Source organism: Fundulus heteroclitus, chromosome 15 (assembly GCF_011125445.2).
Source record: "Fundulus heteroclitus isolate FHET01 chromosome 15, MU-UCD_Fhet_4.1, whole genome shotgun sequence".
NCBI classification, from domain to species: Eukaryota; Metazoa; Chordata; class Actinopteri; order Cyprinodontiformes; family Fundulidae; genus Fundulus; species Fundulus heteroclitus.
In genome coordinates, this window is record NC_046375.1 from 24,686,190 (window position 1) to 24,702,372 (window position 16,183).

General features: G+C 40.9%; 1 protein-coding gene across 3 annotated transcripts in view; it reads right to left on the reverse strand.

The window, feature by feature from the left end:
• Positions 1-1,175: 1,175 nt before the first annotated feature.
• The window catches only part of LOC105936989 (kinesin-like protein KIF26B), a 40,320-nt gene continuing 25,312 nt past the window's right edge, over positions 1,176-16,183 (reverse strand). Inside the window, exons 12-15 of one of the 3 annotated variants that reach the window (XM_036147058.1) lie at positions 12,084-15,126; positions 8,188-8,357; positions 5,397-5,547; positions 1,176-2,471 (exon numbers count right to left, since the gene is read on the reverse strand). In XM_036147058.1, coding sequence (XP_036002951.1) covers positions 2,278-2,471; positions 5,397-5,547; positions 8,188-8,357; positions 12,084-15,126 — 3,558 coding nt within the window. In that variant the 3' untranslated portion in view covers positions 1,176-2,277. The remainder of the gene's footprint in view (positions 2,472-5,396; positions 5,548-8,187; positions 8,358-12,083; positions 15,127-16,183) is intronic. The other 2 variants (XM_036147059.1, XM_036147060.1) reach the window with 2 other exon arrangements.

Below are 16,183 nucleotides of genomic sequence, written 5' to 3' on the forward strand. Positions count from 1 at the left end.
TCTTTTTCTTCTGCGCAGAACAAAACATGTATAAATATCCATGCAATACACACGTTTGTTTTTTTCTTCAATTATAACACAGACACAGGCATGGTAGAAGCTACAGTGCGACGACTTTATTTTTTTTCCCCTTAATTGAAGAATCCACCGAGCTGTAATGGTGTGATCAAGGTTTCTGACAACATGCTGTTTCGTATGATTCACATCAAACCCCCTGCGTGCGTTTTCACCTCTGCACATCTATAACACGCTGCCCTGAGTTCAGCATTGCTCCTCACACATGGAGGCGTTGGAAGCAGTTCCTTCTCCTCTTCTTGATGAGCCGGAAGAAGAATCCACTTTTTTTTTTTCAGTTGTCCGTTTATTCTTTCAAGACCACAGGTAGGAAAGACATAATTCACATTTATGTTTTCAGTAGGTAGTAACTCCAAACAAAGTCAAACAATTTGTCGCCGCCGGCGTTTCCCTTCCACCGCTGATCTTCTTATTCGAACAATTTGCTGTCCTTTACATGAGCTTTAAATACGAAGAAGCATATTTTCTAACGTGTCAGCACCAAAAAAAGTTTATATACAAAACGGCACCAAGGGTGGCAGAGTGTTCCCTTTAAAAACAATTATAATTTTTAAAGAAAAACTCCTTTCAGCCAAAAATGACTTGTTGACCTGTCCAAGATGGCTGGAGATATTTCAGTGTTGCAGAACACTGGGTTTGGAAAATGTGGAGGTACATGTGCACACGAAAGGTTCTCACCAAATCAATAAAAGAAAAAGTGCATTCACAATGTTAACAATGTACAAAAAAAAAAAAAACTCTCTTCTTGGTTGTGATTAGCTGTGCAGCAGCTAGCGTGGCAGGTTTGAAATGTCTGTCTGGAGAATCTCCACCTAAAGCCAACAGCAACTCATTGGTTCCTGGCTTTGCAGCGATGGGGATGCTGTTTTCAGCGTTCAGCGCGGGAAGCATTCCAGTACTTTTCTGTTAGCTACACATCTGTCTGCAAAATACTAGAAGAACAAAGACATGTTTTGTCTTTGTTGTTCGGAGATGGTGGAAGAATGTGTTGTCCACAGCACCAGTCAGAAGTTTACATGCATGAATTATTAATGTGGGGCTTTGATGATTCATTTGAACTGTTGTTTTCCATGTCAGACTGATTGAGCAACCTCAATGAATTAAAAAAAAGAGAAATAGCTTGACTTTATTCAGGTCCATATTATTTTACAAAATTCAAAACGTAACGAATGAGCTCAAAATATACATGCAGACCCTGTAATATTCAGGTAAATAGCCCTTTCCTAAAACGCAGCTGAGCCACAGGCGTTTTAGAGCTATTGAGAAAATCCCAGTACATTTCTAGATGAATGGTTCATCACTGTTTGTTACAATGTGTGCAGTTCATTAAAACTGGTTCCCTGGCACAGACCAAACCTTTAAACTCGCTGCATACATTTCCGGTAGGTTTTACGGCTCTAGAAAGATTTTCGGGTGGGATAAATGCAGGGCTGATTATAAACAGAAAGTCAACGCCCACGGTGCAAGTCTAACATCATCATGATCTGAGAGGGTGGCACAAGTGAGTAAACCAACCAATGAAATAAGTGCTACCATTTCTGATGAGGACAATGGTCAGACAGCCGACCAGCATTACGCCAGGACCTTGTAGACTTGTTGAGGACATCAAAACTATGAATCAAAGACTTATAGAATTATGTAGCAAACAAAGAGTTGTTTTCCCATTTTTTGTTTGCTGCATAATTCTATATTCTTTTGTTTCCTAGTGTTGATGTCCTCACTATGCATCTAAAATTTAGAAAGTTATAAAAAAAAATAAGGAAATTAGGAAAATCCATTGAATGACAAAGCTGTGTCTTAACTTTAGACTGGTAGTGGGTGTTTTTGAGACTGTTAGTGGAAATTTAAACTGTGGGTTACAGATAATTTATTAGAAAAAAGTAAACCCTGTCCACATAATTCTTGTTTTTGAAAAATCATTGAAGTTGTCTGTTCTATAATTGTTTCACCCTGGAAAAACAATGGTCCAAATTTATCATTAAAATGTGAAAATGTTCACAATAAGTGCTTGTATTCTTCTGAAGGCACTACTCGTCTAGTGACAAGCAATTTCCTTCTCTATCGGGTTGTGTCATGTTGCATTTCAATTATCTAAAACCATCAGACATACTTGAAAACAGTAATCTCAGTCACACCAAAGCAGGTGAAGGTGGTTTAAAAAGGCAAAAATAAAAAAATGAGTCCATTTCTCTCAGTTTAGAATCATTTCGAGGTTTTCTGCTGTCTCGCTTTTCGCCGCCGCTTCTTGCGCCACCTCCTGGTGGACGCATCAAAGCAGGTGACCATCATAATGTTCGCCTTGCAGAGGTTCACCCTGTTCTCCATCCGAGCTGTGACCTCCTCGAGGGCCTCCAGGTGCTCCAGGGAGTCCACTTCAAACGTCTGCCAGAGGTCGACTGGGGACGGATAATACGGTAACACTTAACTTCTTACACTGACTGTGTTTACTACGTTTTCTGTTATTGTACCGTTCAAAGGATTGGACACAATCAGAAAACCTATGACAGAGACACTTCAAATGTATTTAACGATGTTATTTAACATACATTACATGCTACATTTAGTTATATACATTTAAAATAAGGTTCCAGTGAAAACTAACATGAAGTTCTGATGTGCTTCATTTCAGTGTGTTACATTATGAAATGGTCCAGGTTATGAAATAAAAATTAGTAAACCAGCTTTTTTGCCACAAATAAACACATTACTAATGGCTTATAACTTGTAAGTTGATTTGAGGATAAGGTTTAACACCATAAAGCGACTTCCCGTCTTGCCATGTATGCTGGTGTGTTGAAAACCTGTGTTAAATGGGTCTAAATGTGAGGAAATAAAGAGGAAAATTGAGATGCATCTAGTTCTGCTCTTGATATTTCCGTTCTAAGTAGTGCATATATACTGGGATCAAGGGTGTAGAACTCAGTGTGTACCTGCATCAGGATGAGGTGCATCACTTTCGCAGCATTGTCACTGTCCTGTTTAATTTTTTATTTATTTTTTTCACATGGAAAGATCAAATGACTTTCTCGGGGGGGGGGAATTCTAATGCAAAGTGAGTGGCCCCATGTAGTCAGGTAATTTTTAAGCCAAGTGAATCAGAAATTAGAGCAAGCCGTCAAGCATCCTGCATACAGAGGTGAGTGAACGTTCATCATAGCACACAATGAGTAGCGTGAGACTGCTGCAATGTTTGAAACTAATTTTTGACAAAAATTGTGCCGGTGAAACTGACTATTATACAGTGTCGATCGTAAAGCAGGGACGTTAATCTCCTACACCATCGTATCTTGATATACCGTTGAAATAAAAGGCAGGTACATAAAAGTGTGACATACACTCATATTCAATAAATTAGTATATTTGACCTGATGAGGCTTGTTTGTTGCATTAAAAGTGCCTTTTGAGAATAACAACCTTTGAGCAGGCAACATGCTCAACATTATGTTCGAATAAGCTCACATTTCTGTTAAAAATGTTTTTATTGGACTGATGTAATATTCTAATCTTGTGTCCTGTGCTTTAGTTTAGCAGAAAATAATTTTAACGGGGAAAAAGGATTGGAAATATCAGCCTGTACATATAATGTGTAACACTTCACTACTTTACCTACTTGTGTTACTGGAATAAGATAACTTTTTTTAAATATTCAATTCCATTAAATATGATTGTATATATCTGAGGATGATTTATTTCTCTTCTACTATTCTTCACATTATCTATGAATCATGGATCAGTGAAAGCTATGCATTAATACACTCTGGCTTTAGTCTATTTATTTCTCGTTGTTTTGTTTTAAACTTTAAAAGCTACCATTTGAGGGTTAATATTTTGTTAAAAATACACTCAAACAAATAAAATCCTTCAGTCATTCCATTATAGCATATTCCCTCCATGTTTACTCTGTCAGTTTTACGTTGTAAACAACAACAATAAATCCATTACAGATATTACAAATTGATTTTTTTTTATTACCAGCTGAAAGTCTTGGTGGAGTAAAACACTCCCTAGAAGTGTTAAATGACAATGTTACAATTAATGGCATTTTTTTAGGGCCAGTAAAGAACAAAGACTTTTGGGAATAAATTGCGTATTTCTCAATTCTAGAATATTTAGCATTACTAACCCTGTGCAGGTATTTGTTTCAGAAAAACAATTATAGGATGATCCCAATATTTATTATCCATTTTCTTGAACTGAAACTGTATGTCCCATTTGAACAACTTTTTGACCAATTAAATAAGGAATGGTCATTTTACTTGACAGGCAGACCTGGCCAGAGCCATAAGCAAACCACAGCACTGCAAGAACAGTTGAATTCTCGCATGTTATTTATTTCAGAACTTTATTTATTGTTCTTTCTAGGCTAATCAAGAATATAGCAACTTTAATTTTCTCAGTTGTTGTTTTTTAAAAGAAGATTTTAAAAAAATCAAATCGTGATTTACTATAAAACAATATCATTAACATTTTTATTTATTCATTATTTGTTTTTGACAAGAGCACTATTGTAGATTATGATATGTATTATATCATAGAGTTCATATTTATTACTACAACTCTAGTTCCAAAATGCTGTATAGCTAATGACTCATTTCATGAACACTGTACCCATTTGTAACTATTTTTATAAGGGACTGGTCATTCTCCATCTGCGCCTTTGCAGTAAAGTTTGCCCCCCCCCAGTCCGCACTGAAATGCTCACTGAGCAATAGTCCGAGAGCAGGAGTCAGACAAATAACCCAACACCCACAATTCATTTGCAGCTTTCTCCTCCCGTAGAAATTCACCCCTGGTGGTGTTTAATAAATAATGCAAAGTGAAGAACTGTCAAAATCTGTATTTAGACAACTCTCTGTTAGCCCACTCATTTAGTTTAAAGCCTATCTAGAGTGAACATCATCTGAACCATTACTCAGGGTTGTGCTGTGGTGGCTGGTGGGTGACGGTCTTATCTGCAATTGGGCTCACAAATAAAAAACTCTGCTCAGGAGCCCATTCACCTTTGGTCTGTGCGCATTTACCTGGTTTATCCAGTACACATGCCATGTTCTATATCTTGTCCAAGAACACAAAATAACTCTTGTTGGATAACATTGGGATCATGTTTAATAATAGTTTAATAATTTAATATTTTTTAAATGTAATAATTTCTAACTTCAAGTCTATACTCAGAACCCATCTGTTCGAGAATGCCTACTCACTGTAATCGTTGGTTCGTTGTAACTTTTTAATGTGTCCTTGAGTGCTCTGAAAGGCGCTTTCAAATAAAATGTATTATTCTTATTCTAACAAAAAAAAAACCAAGTATAGCTTTTACTGACACTCTTGGTTCCACTTAGCGGGCTCCAGCATGAGGTTGTGTTTGACGTGCTCCAGCTCTTTCCTCAGTCGGCTGTATTTGGCCCGGACATCTGAGATCCTCTGCTGACGATGCTCCAAAAACCTCAGCTTGGCGCTGAAGCATCCAAGGCCCTGCAATCACCAGTCCAAACAGACACACTTCACTACTACTCCTTCTTCTTAAATACTGCTTTAGGTTGTTTATGTGACCATGTAACGAGCATGTGTTCCGTGTGCGGCTTGTTGGGCGCGCTCGTATGACCTTAAGGGTTGTGGAGAAGTAATGAAGAGCAGAACTTCCCTGTTGTTGTTTCTTTTTCTGCATACATAAACATGATGTACACGTGCAGATAAAACCTCTGAGAAGGAGAATAAATACCGTAATTCTAGGGCTGCAGGTCAAACAGTAGTTATTCTCAGATATGACTAATCTCATTGCATGGAAGAAATAGTTTCAAGGACCTAATTAGGCACAAAAAAGCATGCCTAATATTTGATGCATTGCCCTGTAAATATCATCCCTTGCAAAGATACAGTAGTCACACCCCCCTTGAAATTTTTCACTTTTCATCGTGTTGCATCCACAAATTTCTATGAATTTCATTGGGAATTGAAGCGATACAAAAGAGCATAAGACAACGGACTGAGCATTGCTTAGCAGCAAAGCTACCAAAATATGGGCCACCTAAAGTGACAGGCGAGGTAAGGAGAGCATCTATCGAAGAAGCAGCCAATGGTAATTCTGAAGGAGCAGTAAAAGTCGGCAGCTCAGGATGGAGCAGAGCCGACCCAGGCCATAAAAAAAACTAAGCAGCTGCTTAGAGCCCCAGGGCCATTAGGGGGCCACTCAAGAGCAATTATATATAATTTTTTGCATGTATAATGATTTATATATGATTATAGTGACAAAAAACACAATTTCATGACAAAATTGTGCATTTTTACAACAATATATCTTTGATTATGTAGATCATCCATCCGTCGTCTATACCCGCTTATCTGTGCAGGGTCGCAGGGGTGGCTGGTGCCTATCTCCAGCAGTCAGTGGGCATGATGCGGGGTAAACCCTGCACAGGTCTCCAGTCTATTACAGGCAGGACTGGGGAGGGCGAGGTAGGTCATACTGCAGCAGTAATATAAGGTCCCTGCTGTAGCACGCACATTCCAACTTCCAGGGAACAGGTGGAAGGCAAAACAATGTTCGCATAAAAGACATGTCCTTCAGAGGCAGAGAAACAAATGGGGAGGAAAAATCCATGCTAAAGGTATGTTAGCATGTGTTGGTAACGCAATGTTTATCAAAGAGATTTGTGAGGCTGTTAATAGAACATTAACTGCTGGGGACCTTTAATGATCCTGGTAAATAGCATATTTTCTACGATGTGTTTTTATTAGTCTAAAACTGAGCTTTAACTTTGATTTCATATTTCAGCTTCTTCTTTTTTCAAAACAAAGGTTTTGCTAATGTTGGTTAACAAACAATAATTGAAATATCACCATGTTTTACTAACAAATTCATGTTATTGGCAGAAGTACAGCGCCCCAAAATCTGTAATTTTGCTTAGGGCTCCATGGAGGCTTGGGCCAGCCATGGGTGAAGGAATTTTTCAAGGCAACTACTGATAAATCTGACCTTTCTGGAGGACTGGCAACAACAAAGACAAATGGAAAGAAAGCCATAAGAAATCCCTTTTAAGGTTTGCCATGAGCCCTGGAGGGCACACAGCAAAGATGTAGCGGAAGATGCTCTGATCATGAGACCAAAGTGGAACTGTTTGGCTTACATGTCTGGAGGAAAACTAACACTGCACATAACCCGAAACGCATAAACTCCATGGTGCTGCATGACGGTGGCAGCATCATGCTGTGGGGAGGTTTTTCTTCACCAAGGACAAAAGATGTTCAGAGCAGAGGGGGGATTGGTTAGAGCTATATAAAGACCAGAGAACCTTGAACACACAACCAGGGCTACTAAAATGAATGATATATATTTAAAGCCATGCAACCTTTTCCACCCACTTCACAATTATGCTCTACTTTGGTGTTGGTCTCTCATATAAAAGAACATGCATTAAGGTTTTTATGGTTGTAGATAGCATGACAAAATGTCAAGGTGTATGATGCCTTTTGCAATGCACTGTATTAGCCTGCCTCAAAAAGCTATATGTAACACTACATATCTAAGTGAGTCTCCTTGAGGAAGGATTACCTCCAGACTGCTCAGTTGGTTTTGCTTCCAGAGTGATTCTTTGTTCTCAGTTGCAGGGCATTGACCCAGTTTCCCCCATGTGCTCATTAAAATTGTATCAAAGTTGGCCCTGTCTGAGACTGGCGGAGACAGGGCAGAGTCTCAGGAGACCTGACCTGTCGTCTTGGGGGAGATTACGTCACCAAACACATCGCTTTTTTGCTTTCAGGCGTCTGTTCATTCAGGCTCAGTTTACCAAGCACAACCCTATGGGCACAAACTGCAACAATCTGCTTTAATCTTTCTCACCTTATCAACCTAGCAGCTGCCCAGTACAGCTAGTGGCTTTGTTTCTTTTCCACCTTCCTGTTATGTTCGGTTTCAGGCATTTTTTTTTTTTTTTGGCTTTATGGCAAAGTTAGTTGCATTATCCCAAAGCGTGAAAGTTGGCTTTTATCATTCATTAAATCAGCTCCTTTACCTCTATGTGTGTACACATAAAAAGGAAAAGAAACGTCAATTCTTCCACGCTGGCGGCCATCAACCTCCAAAGACAAAGCTGAAAATGAAAATAAACGCAGCACCTGTTTATCAGCACCTGCTCGTTTCTGCATCCTTTGCACATTGTCGATCTCATAAACCTTGATGTCGTACGCCTCGGGAATGTCCCGCTCCGTCCAGCGAGAGCGCAGACCGCTAGCTGACCGCTTGGTGGACTGGGAGGTGTCGTGGGACAGACGGCGCTGGTGGGTACCTGAGAGGGAGCAAAGGCTCGGTGAAGTGCTGCTCTTCAACCACTTTCTCCTCCTTTTCTCAGTCCGACCGTTACCGTCGCGGTCGGAACGAAAACGGGACATTTCTGCCACAGTGCCAGAAGCCAAGTTCGCTAATTTCTCATTTAATGTGACAGACCAACACAAAGTAGGGCATGACTGGGAAGTGGTTGGGAAAATCATTTGTGGTTTTAGAATTTCTTTTACAAATAGAAATCTGGAAAATGTGGCACGCATTTGTATTCATCCCCATTTCACTGTTAACCCCAAATAAAATCTGATGCAACCAGCTAACTCAAGAAGTCCCAAAAATAAGTAAATGGAGTTAATCCATGTGTAATCTTAACTGAGTATACATCCAGCTGTTCTGTTTCTGGGCTCAGAGGTTTAGGGAAATAACCTGACCCTAGCCAGATTGATATCGCTCCGCCTAGCTTCACTCACATCCATCTGGGACCACTCCCATAAAAAGTGATTTCTCCAAAAATGTTATTGTCTAGCCAATCAGGACGCAGGGCTGGAGTTTCATAGATGTGAAGTAGTCGAGAAGCGACCGTGAGACTGATCCAGACAATGGCAGCTTGCATCGAGGAAGCAAGCGTTAGCATTGATGCTGCTATTTCGTCCGTGTTGTCCAATCTACCTAATATTGTTTCATTAAAAGAACATCAGAGAACGCCTCTGAAGGCTTTTGTTGGTAGAAACGATGTTTTCGCCCTTCTCCTGACCAGATTTGGCAAGTTTTGTTTTCCGGTTAGCGGTTAGCGCGGACCATATTATGAGGCCTTTAGTCCTCAACACGGTCGGCCCGGGATCGACTCCGACCCGTGGCGCTTTGCCGCCTGTCTTCCCCCCTCTTCCTGTCAGCTCACTGTCAATAAAACGCGTACCACTAGAGCCGCAAACACATAAAAAAAAAAGTTTTGTTTTTTCCTGCGTCGCTCTCACAGCGTCACGGGTTAGCTTCGGTGTGAGTGGTTGAAATAGCACGTTGATAAAGATGACAGACAAGTGGCTTATCCAATCATATGCAAGGATTTTTGATAAGGCCCAGCCTTCAATAAAGGCAATTCCTATGGAGAGGTCCCAGATGTATGTGAGTGGAGCTAGGCGGAGCGAAATCCATATGGCTAGGGTCAGGTTAATAGGGAAAAGCATCATGGAGACAAAGCAACACAGCTGCAGGCAGGTCATGGAGGACGTTGTGGACAAAGTTAAAGCAGGGTCAGGTTATTAAACAATAATCCAAACTTCTCATAGAACGCGTTCGTTACAGTCTGGAATGAGGGAAACTGAACAAATCGTACCTTTGTTGAACACCCCCACCGGTATTAAACGTCCCTAGGTGAGTTTCAGATAAACCCCTTGTTTTGGTAGCTATCAGCAGGGTCCGTGCATAATTCTTTACAATGGACCACTCTTCTCAGAAACAGTAGAGCCAATTCTAATTGTTCATTTTCTCACTTGGCTGAAAGCCATTAGTAAAATGATTTGTACAAATGCTTTTCAATGTATTCCAGAAGTCACATGTGGGGGAAACGGCAAACACGTGGAGCTAGGTTAACGTGGTCAGATGAGTTTATAAATGAAAGCTTCCTGGTCTACATGCAACATGCGATGTGTGAGGTAAAATCAACGATGCACATCACCCCGAACACAAGATTCCCTCCATAAAACATTTCAAGGGAATCAATCAGAGTTAAGTGACTAAGTGAAGAGCAATTTTAGAGAAAACAAAAACAGGTAGAGGCTCCAAACGACTTGAGACGGGGACAGAAGTTCACTCCTGCAACAAAACAAACCTGAAACATAGCCGGCGGTGCAAGGGAATAGTTTAGATCAAGACCTATGGACCAGACAAAGGTCAGAAGGAAATCTTGTTAAAAATCTATGTCCATACGCTCTACATCCAATCTGACAGAGCCTGAGCTATTCTGAAAAGAAGAATTGGAAACAGAGTGCAGAGGAAGATGAATCTCCATAGGATTGACTTAGAGGGGCAGAATGTAAATGTCTGCCACACCTTTCAGATTTTTTTTTTTTTTTTTTTTTTTTTTTTTTTGCATTTTGTTTTTTAAAAACCAATTATACATTTAGAACTGCATGTCAATTACGCTCAACTTTGTGTTGGTCTATCAGATGAAATCCCAATGAAATAAAGTGAATTTCGAGGTTGTAAAGTGACAAAGTGTGGACAAGCTCAAGGACTATGAATGAATTGGAGGGAAAGAGATAAGGAGCTATAAGTGGAGTATACTGCATATGCTGTGGATGCTCCAGTGTTAGAATCAGAGTTTTCTGAAAAAGCTTTTTATCCTTTTTCCCCCTCTCTGTCAGCACTGTTGTCTCTTTACCAACTAACAGTATATTTCCTTCAGCAAGTTTGACCGTAAATGCACACACCCAACTTTATAATTTACTTTATCAGCCAAACAGGCTTTAGTTTCTACATTTCTGCCTCCATTAGTGAGGGCCATCACCGGCTTCATATATTAATGATGTCATGTCACACACAATTAGACGTTAAGGCCTTTAAGGAAACTAGGGCTGACTGGCCTTTACATCTGTGTGTCATCTCTAATTAATGTCACATAAATACATTATGCAGCCAGATTTACAAACCAGTCCTATTCTGGCTGGAACTAGCATTCATATAAAACAAATGTTGTGGTTTGTATGTGGTATAAATCGGATTCATCCAAAAACAGATAATAAAAAGAGAATTATGTTAGTAATTTAGGGAGAAATAGAAACATCTGTGTCCATGTTTTTACAAGCTTCAAGTTGAATTAAAAAGCAATGTCTGAAATGAACTGCAGTCACTAACTTCAACCAAGACATATTTAACTATAATTTATCATACTGTAAAAAAAACAGCCTATTTGCAGCTATATATCATAGGGTTGTTCTCGGTTAAAAACAAAAGAAGGATTCACTCTCCTGCATCCTTGTATAAGATCAAGAAATGCCTGTAGTACAGCAGCTACTAGTGAAACAGCTTCTTCTCCCAGTATGAGTAATTATTGACCTACTATGGGAGGCTGGCTAAAAATAAATATTTTAATTGCTGTTCTTAGATCTTCTTGTATTCTTATATTAAGAATTGTTATTGTTAGAAAAAAGAAAGGAAGAAGGAAAGAAGGAAATGCTAAAAAGGCTGGAGTGTGAAAATACAAGATGATATACTCTGGTACTGGGTTCACGACAACCACACAAGATGAGATTTTAATGAGATTTTTAACAAAACTAACAACCTGTCAGAACAGAATAATCTGCTTCAAGTTTGACCACTGTACAGCTTTTACCTATTTAAGCTAATTAACACTACGAGACAATTATGTTCAAAGTGGTTGGCCAGATTGACCAGACTCACCAGCCTCACCTCTGCTTCCGCTTTGAAACAACACCAACAACAAAATATTGAGATGTTTAAATACTTCAGGTCTTGTTGCACAGAATTCCTAAACGATGTCAAAGAAATCACAAGCTAACTTTTACTTTTTTTTTCTTTCTTTTTTTGCAAGAATCTAAACCCTAGCTGCACATTAGCCATGCTAAATATGTTTAGCATTTTTGTTGGACATTAACAGTCTGTGTGGATAGTTAGAAATATTTAAAAGGAAAGTTGTCAGGGCCTTAGAGTACATATTTATTCCCAAAGAGAACGTGATTTAGATTTTAAAAAGCCTTTACAACAGCAGTCTTACCTGTGTTTCCTCTCCTTCGTGATGACCGGCTGCTGCGGGTCGCATTGAGCAGAGATCCACTCCGGTCGCTGACGGAATCTCTGTTTGAAGTGCTGCTGCCTGTGGCTTCGCTCTCTCTAACCAAGCTGTCATACCCACTGCTAACCAGACTGCTCCGGTTAGAAAAATGCAGGGATGTCTTCCCCATGGCTGGTGGTAAATCTCCACTCAACACGCTAGTGGTGTCACTCGCGTGCCCGCTTAGGTGGTCCGGTGTACGAGGAGCAGTCATCTGGCTGTAAGGGGAGGGAAGAGGGGACAGTTGATCTGGTCCGGATACGGAGGGGCTGGAGGACCTTTCCCTGAGGAGGTCTGTGATCCGGCCATTGACAAATCCCTGAATGGCAGACTTGGTAGAGGAGGACGTGGAGCTCTGGCTTGGAGTCCGACTGATAGAACGATGAGATCGTGGAGGAGAGGAGGAGAAAAACGAGGATGTTCGCTCAAAGCTAACCATTTTGCTGTCTGGTGACAGACTGGCGCTGCGGCTAGACTGTTGCAGACTTTTGTGGGACACATTGAGCTTCTTGATGCCTGGGGAAGACTGCCGACAAACTTTGGGACTTGCCGTCTTATGTTTTCCGAAAGCGGAGAGCTTGGAATGAGAAGTCTCAGCATACTGAATCTTTTCAGTATGAAAGTAGTGATGACTATGATCAGAGCGGGGATTTCTCCTTGGGCTCCTATTGGCCCTTGGAAAGGTACAATCACCTTCATAGTTCTCTTTACAGCTTGCTTTACAACCACCTTCATTGCTTCCCTTGGAGCTTTCCTTGGAGCTCATAGATGTGTTACTACTGCCCTTTTCCATGGTTGGAAAGTCTCTCGGGGTTCTTCCAAGGGAATTAGTCCTTCTCGCCAGCTGCTCTAGTTTGTTATTAAAAAGCCTACTGCTATTATCGGCAGGCGACCTATGCCTGCTGCTTGTATTATCATGCTTCCTTGTTGGACCTGAGGTGAAAAAAGATCCATTTCCTTTTCCGAGTTTTTCTTGTTTGACCTCTGGGATAGATGTTTGTGGAGACAAGGTGTAGAGGTAATGGTTTTCAGAAGACTGCCGTCTGCCGTGCCTTCTGTCCAGAGTTTCCCCGGGGCTGCATGGAGTAGATGATGTCACCCCCCTTGAGGGGGTCTTTCTGTGGTTGGGATTTTGCCAGCCCCTTGGTAGGCTACCTGTTACGGAGAAACCAGGCATGGTTTCATAGCAACCAGGAGAAACACCAGTTCTCTTGTGGTTGCTGTCAACTTGCCTGCGGGCAATGTCTACGCCCTCTGAGACCTTGTGATTGTGCGCATAATACGCATGCTTGCAATCTTGAGGGCGGCCTTTCTTTGTGTTTTCAAGTGTCTTTTCACACATTTTGTGTTCCAAAGCTTTGTTGCAAAAAAACTCATCTTTCGAGACTAGTTGGCCGCAAGAACTTTGGCCACTTGTTTTCTTAAGATGATGAATCTCAGAAGCACAACTCTGACTCTGCTTCTCTTTATTATTGGCCCCTGGATTACTAATGTTTTTTCTTTTGAGGTCAGAAGCTGAGTCTGAGCCATTAAAGGTTTCAAATGTACTCCTCTTTTCTTTGGCACCATCTAGGTCACAGTCCAAATGTGTATTCATCAACATTGGATTAATGAAAGAAGGCAAGAACCTGTTTTCTCTTTTGAACTGACACTGCGCCTTTTCATTGGTTGGACCCGTGTTTGCGGACTGAACAACAGCGGACGCGGCACCTGAAGCGTCCTCACTGACATCGCCAATGATTCTGATACGCTGAGAGCTAGCAGAGGTTTGACCTTGCTCTTGTGATTGGGCAGGGTCTCTGATACAAATGATGTTTCCACCTGTGGCCCCGCTGTCATATGCTCCACTGATGGTCACTTCCTCTACCATCGAGAAGACGAGTTCATCTTGACCCATTTTGTCCAACGGCTGTTGAACAGTCACTGTTATAGTGGCCTTCATTTCCTTACTATCCTTTGCATTGTGGTCTCCGATTACAACACTTTTAGCCATAGAGTGTGAAGAGGAACATGAGGACGAAGGAGATATTGGAGAGCTTTTACCGATAGGTGAAGCCCTTTTATCTGTTTTGAACCAGTCGGCAGCTTCGTGGTTCTCCTGTTTTTCCTGCGGCTGATTTTCACACAAATTGGTGGCAGCCTTGCTCTGAGAAGTTGCTTTAAAGCACTTGGATGGGACATTGTTACCTGACTTAACAGCTCCAGTTTTAGGTAGCTCAGAAGGGTATGTCATGCTAAGACCCAGAGCTTGATTCATCAGTTCTTCACTGGAACTGTTTGCAATGCACTCCTCGCAGTCAAACAGACCCGAATCCTCTCTCTGAAAGCTGTCTTCGGGGAGCGCGCCATCTGTTTGCTTTTCCCCAAAAGAAGCCTGACCGCAGCCTTTACCAACATTCAACAATGTCTGTGGAGCTTTAGATATTTCCTTCTGGGGCTGAGTTTTGGTTAAAATATGCTTAAGAGTAGCACCTTTCAATGAAGACTTGAGGACTTCCATTGTCACTTCACTTCCATCAATACAGCCCAAACGTTCTTGAAGTTCGGCAAAGGTGTCACACTTAAGACAATCTCTCTCTCGTGGTTTCCCTTCCGCTCTGAGTCCTTCGGTGTCCCTCTGTGCAGTTTCCCCTGTCTTATTTTCTCCATGCAGCTGAGGAATTCGCAGAAGCTCCTGGAGAAGAGCTGTAAACTCTGGGTCATCCAAGTCGGACTTGTTAGGCTGCAAGGACGGTATGATTGGCACAAACTCAGGTTGTGCCAACAGGGGAGCAGCTTTAGAGTGAACTGAGCCGTCCGAATTTATCTGGATGACGGTGTCACAGGACTGGTCGCTACTAGAACGATAGAGCTCTCCACGTAGTCGGAAAGAGCGAACGTCCACATCCACCTCCTCTGTGGAGTGGAAGGCCCGCAGGGCCAAAGAATGAGGACCTTTTTTATCTTTGGTCAAACTCCGTCCACAAGGCGAGCATGATGTAGACTGCTGTGGGACACAGATGGAATATATTGTTGGTTCAAATAAATGGTGTGGTACAGTAGACACAATGATAACCCAATATGGTCGGGGGTGATTTAAAACCGAAACCATTGAACTTAAACTTCCTCTCAATAATCTAAACTGTTCTATATCTGAAAAAAAAGGAAATCAAGAATTGGTGCTTTTTATTTCACCTCTTCACCATTTCATACCGTTTGTAGCTTTGGTTGTTTCATACCCAAAATTAGGTTAAAAAAATTTAACATTTTGTCCTGTCCATAAGTCAATTCATACCCATTGAGGGTGAAACCTGCTTTTAATTTACAGTTTAAACCAGGTTTCTACAATCTAATCGCAGTTGTACTCACCCTGTAAGGAAATGTCATGTGACTCCGCTAAAGCACGTCACTTTTGGTTTGATCAGGGGTCAATCTGTCATATTTTGTAATATCTCAAAATAAATGGAAATGGCTACAACAAACGTTTTCAGAAAATAATATACAATAAAATTGAATTACATGTGAGATGTGCGATCATTTTTGTGTCTATTATTGTTTACAATTCCTCAAAATCTTTATGCAAATAAAAATAAACTAATATGTCACGATTTAAGCACAGTAGTATAAAATGGTTAATGTATTAAATGGACATAACCAGACACAAAATGTTAAAGCATTGGTATGAAATGGGGGTATGAATTCCCAAAGGACCTATTGGACCAGGAGCCATCAAGAGCATCCGTTTTCCCCAAACAAAGCAACAACTGTGGTTTTCTGACACAACATAATATTAAAAGGGACAGGTGACTATTATGTCTTGCTAAGTTTCCCATCAACCTACTCACTCATCCTACTCTCATTCTGCATTGATTCCTGGCCATTGCTCTTAACAGAAGTGGCAGGCTTTGTTGGTTTCTGGCTCACACCAACTATAAAGCACACTTTGGCTAACAGTGGAAACACTAAGGTCAAAAGAAAAAGACCATTCTGTTTACATCGCTGATATGCTTTTGTGCTCATTGTTGGGTGAGCCAGTTGTGACGGCAGTGTTCAACAGCACAAGT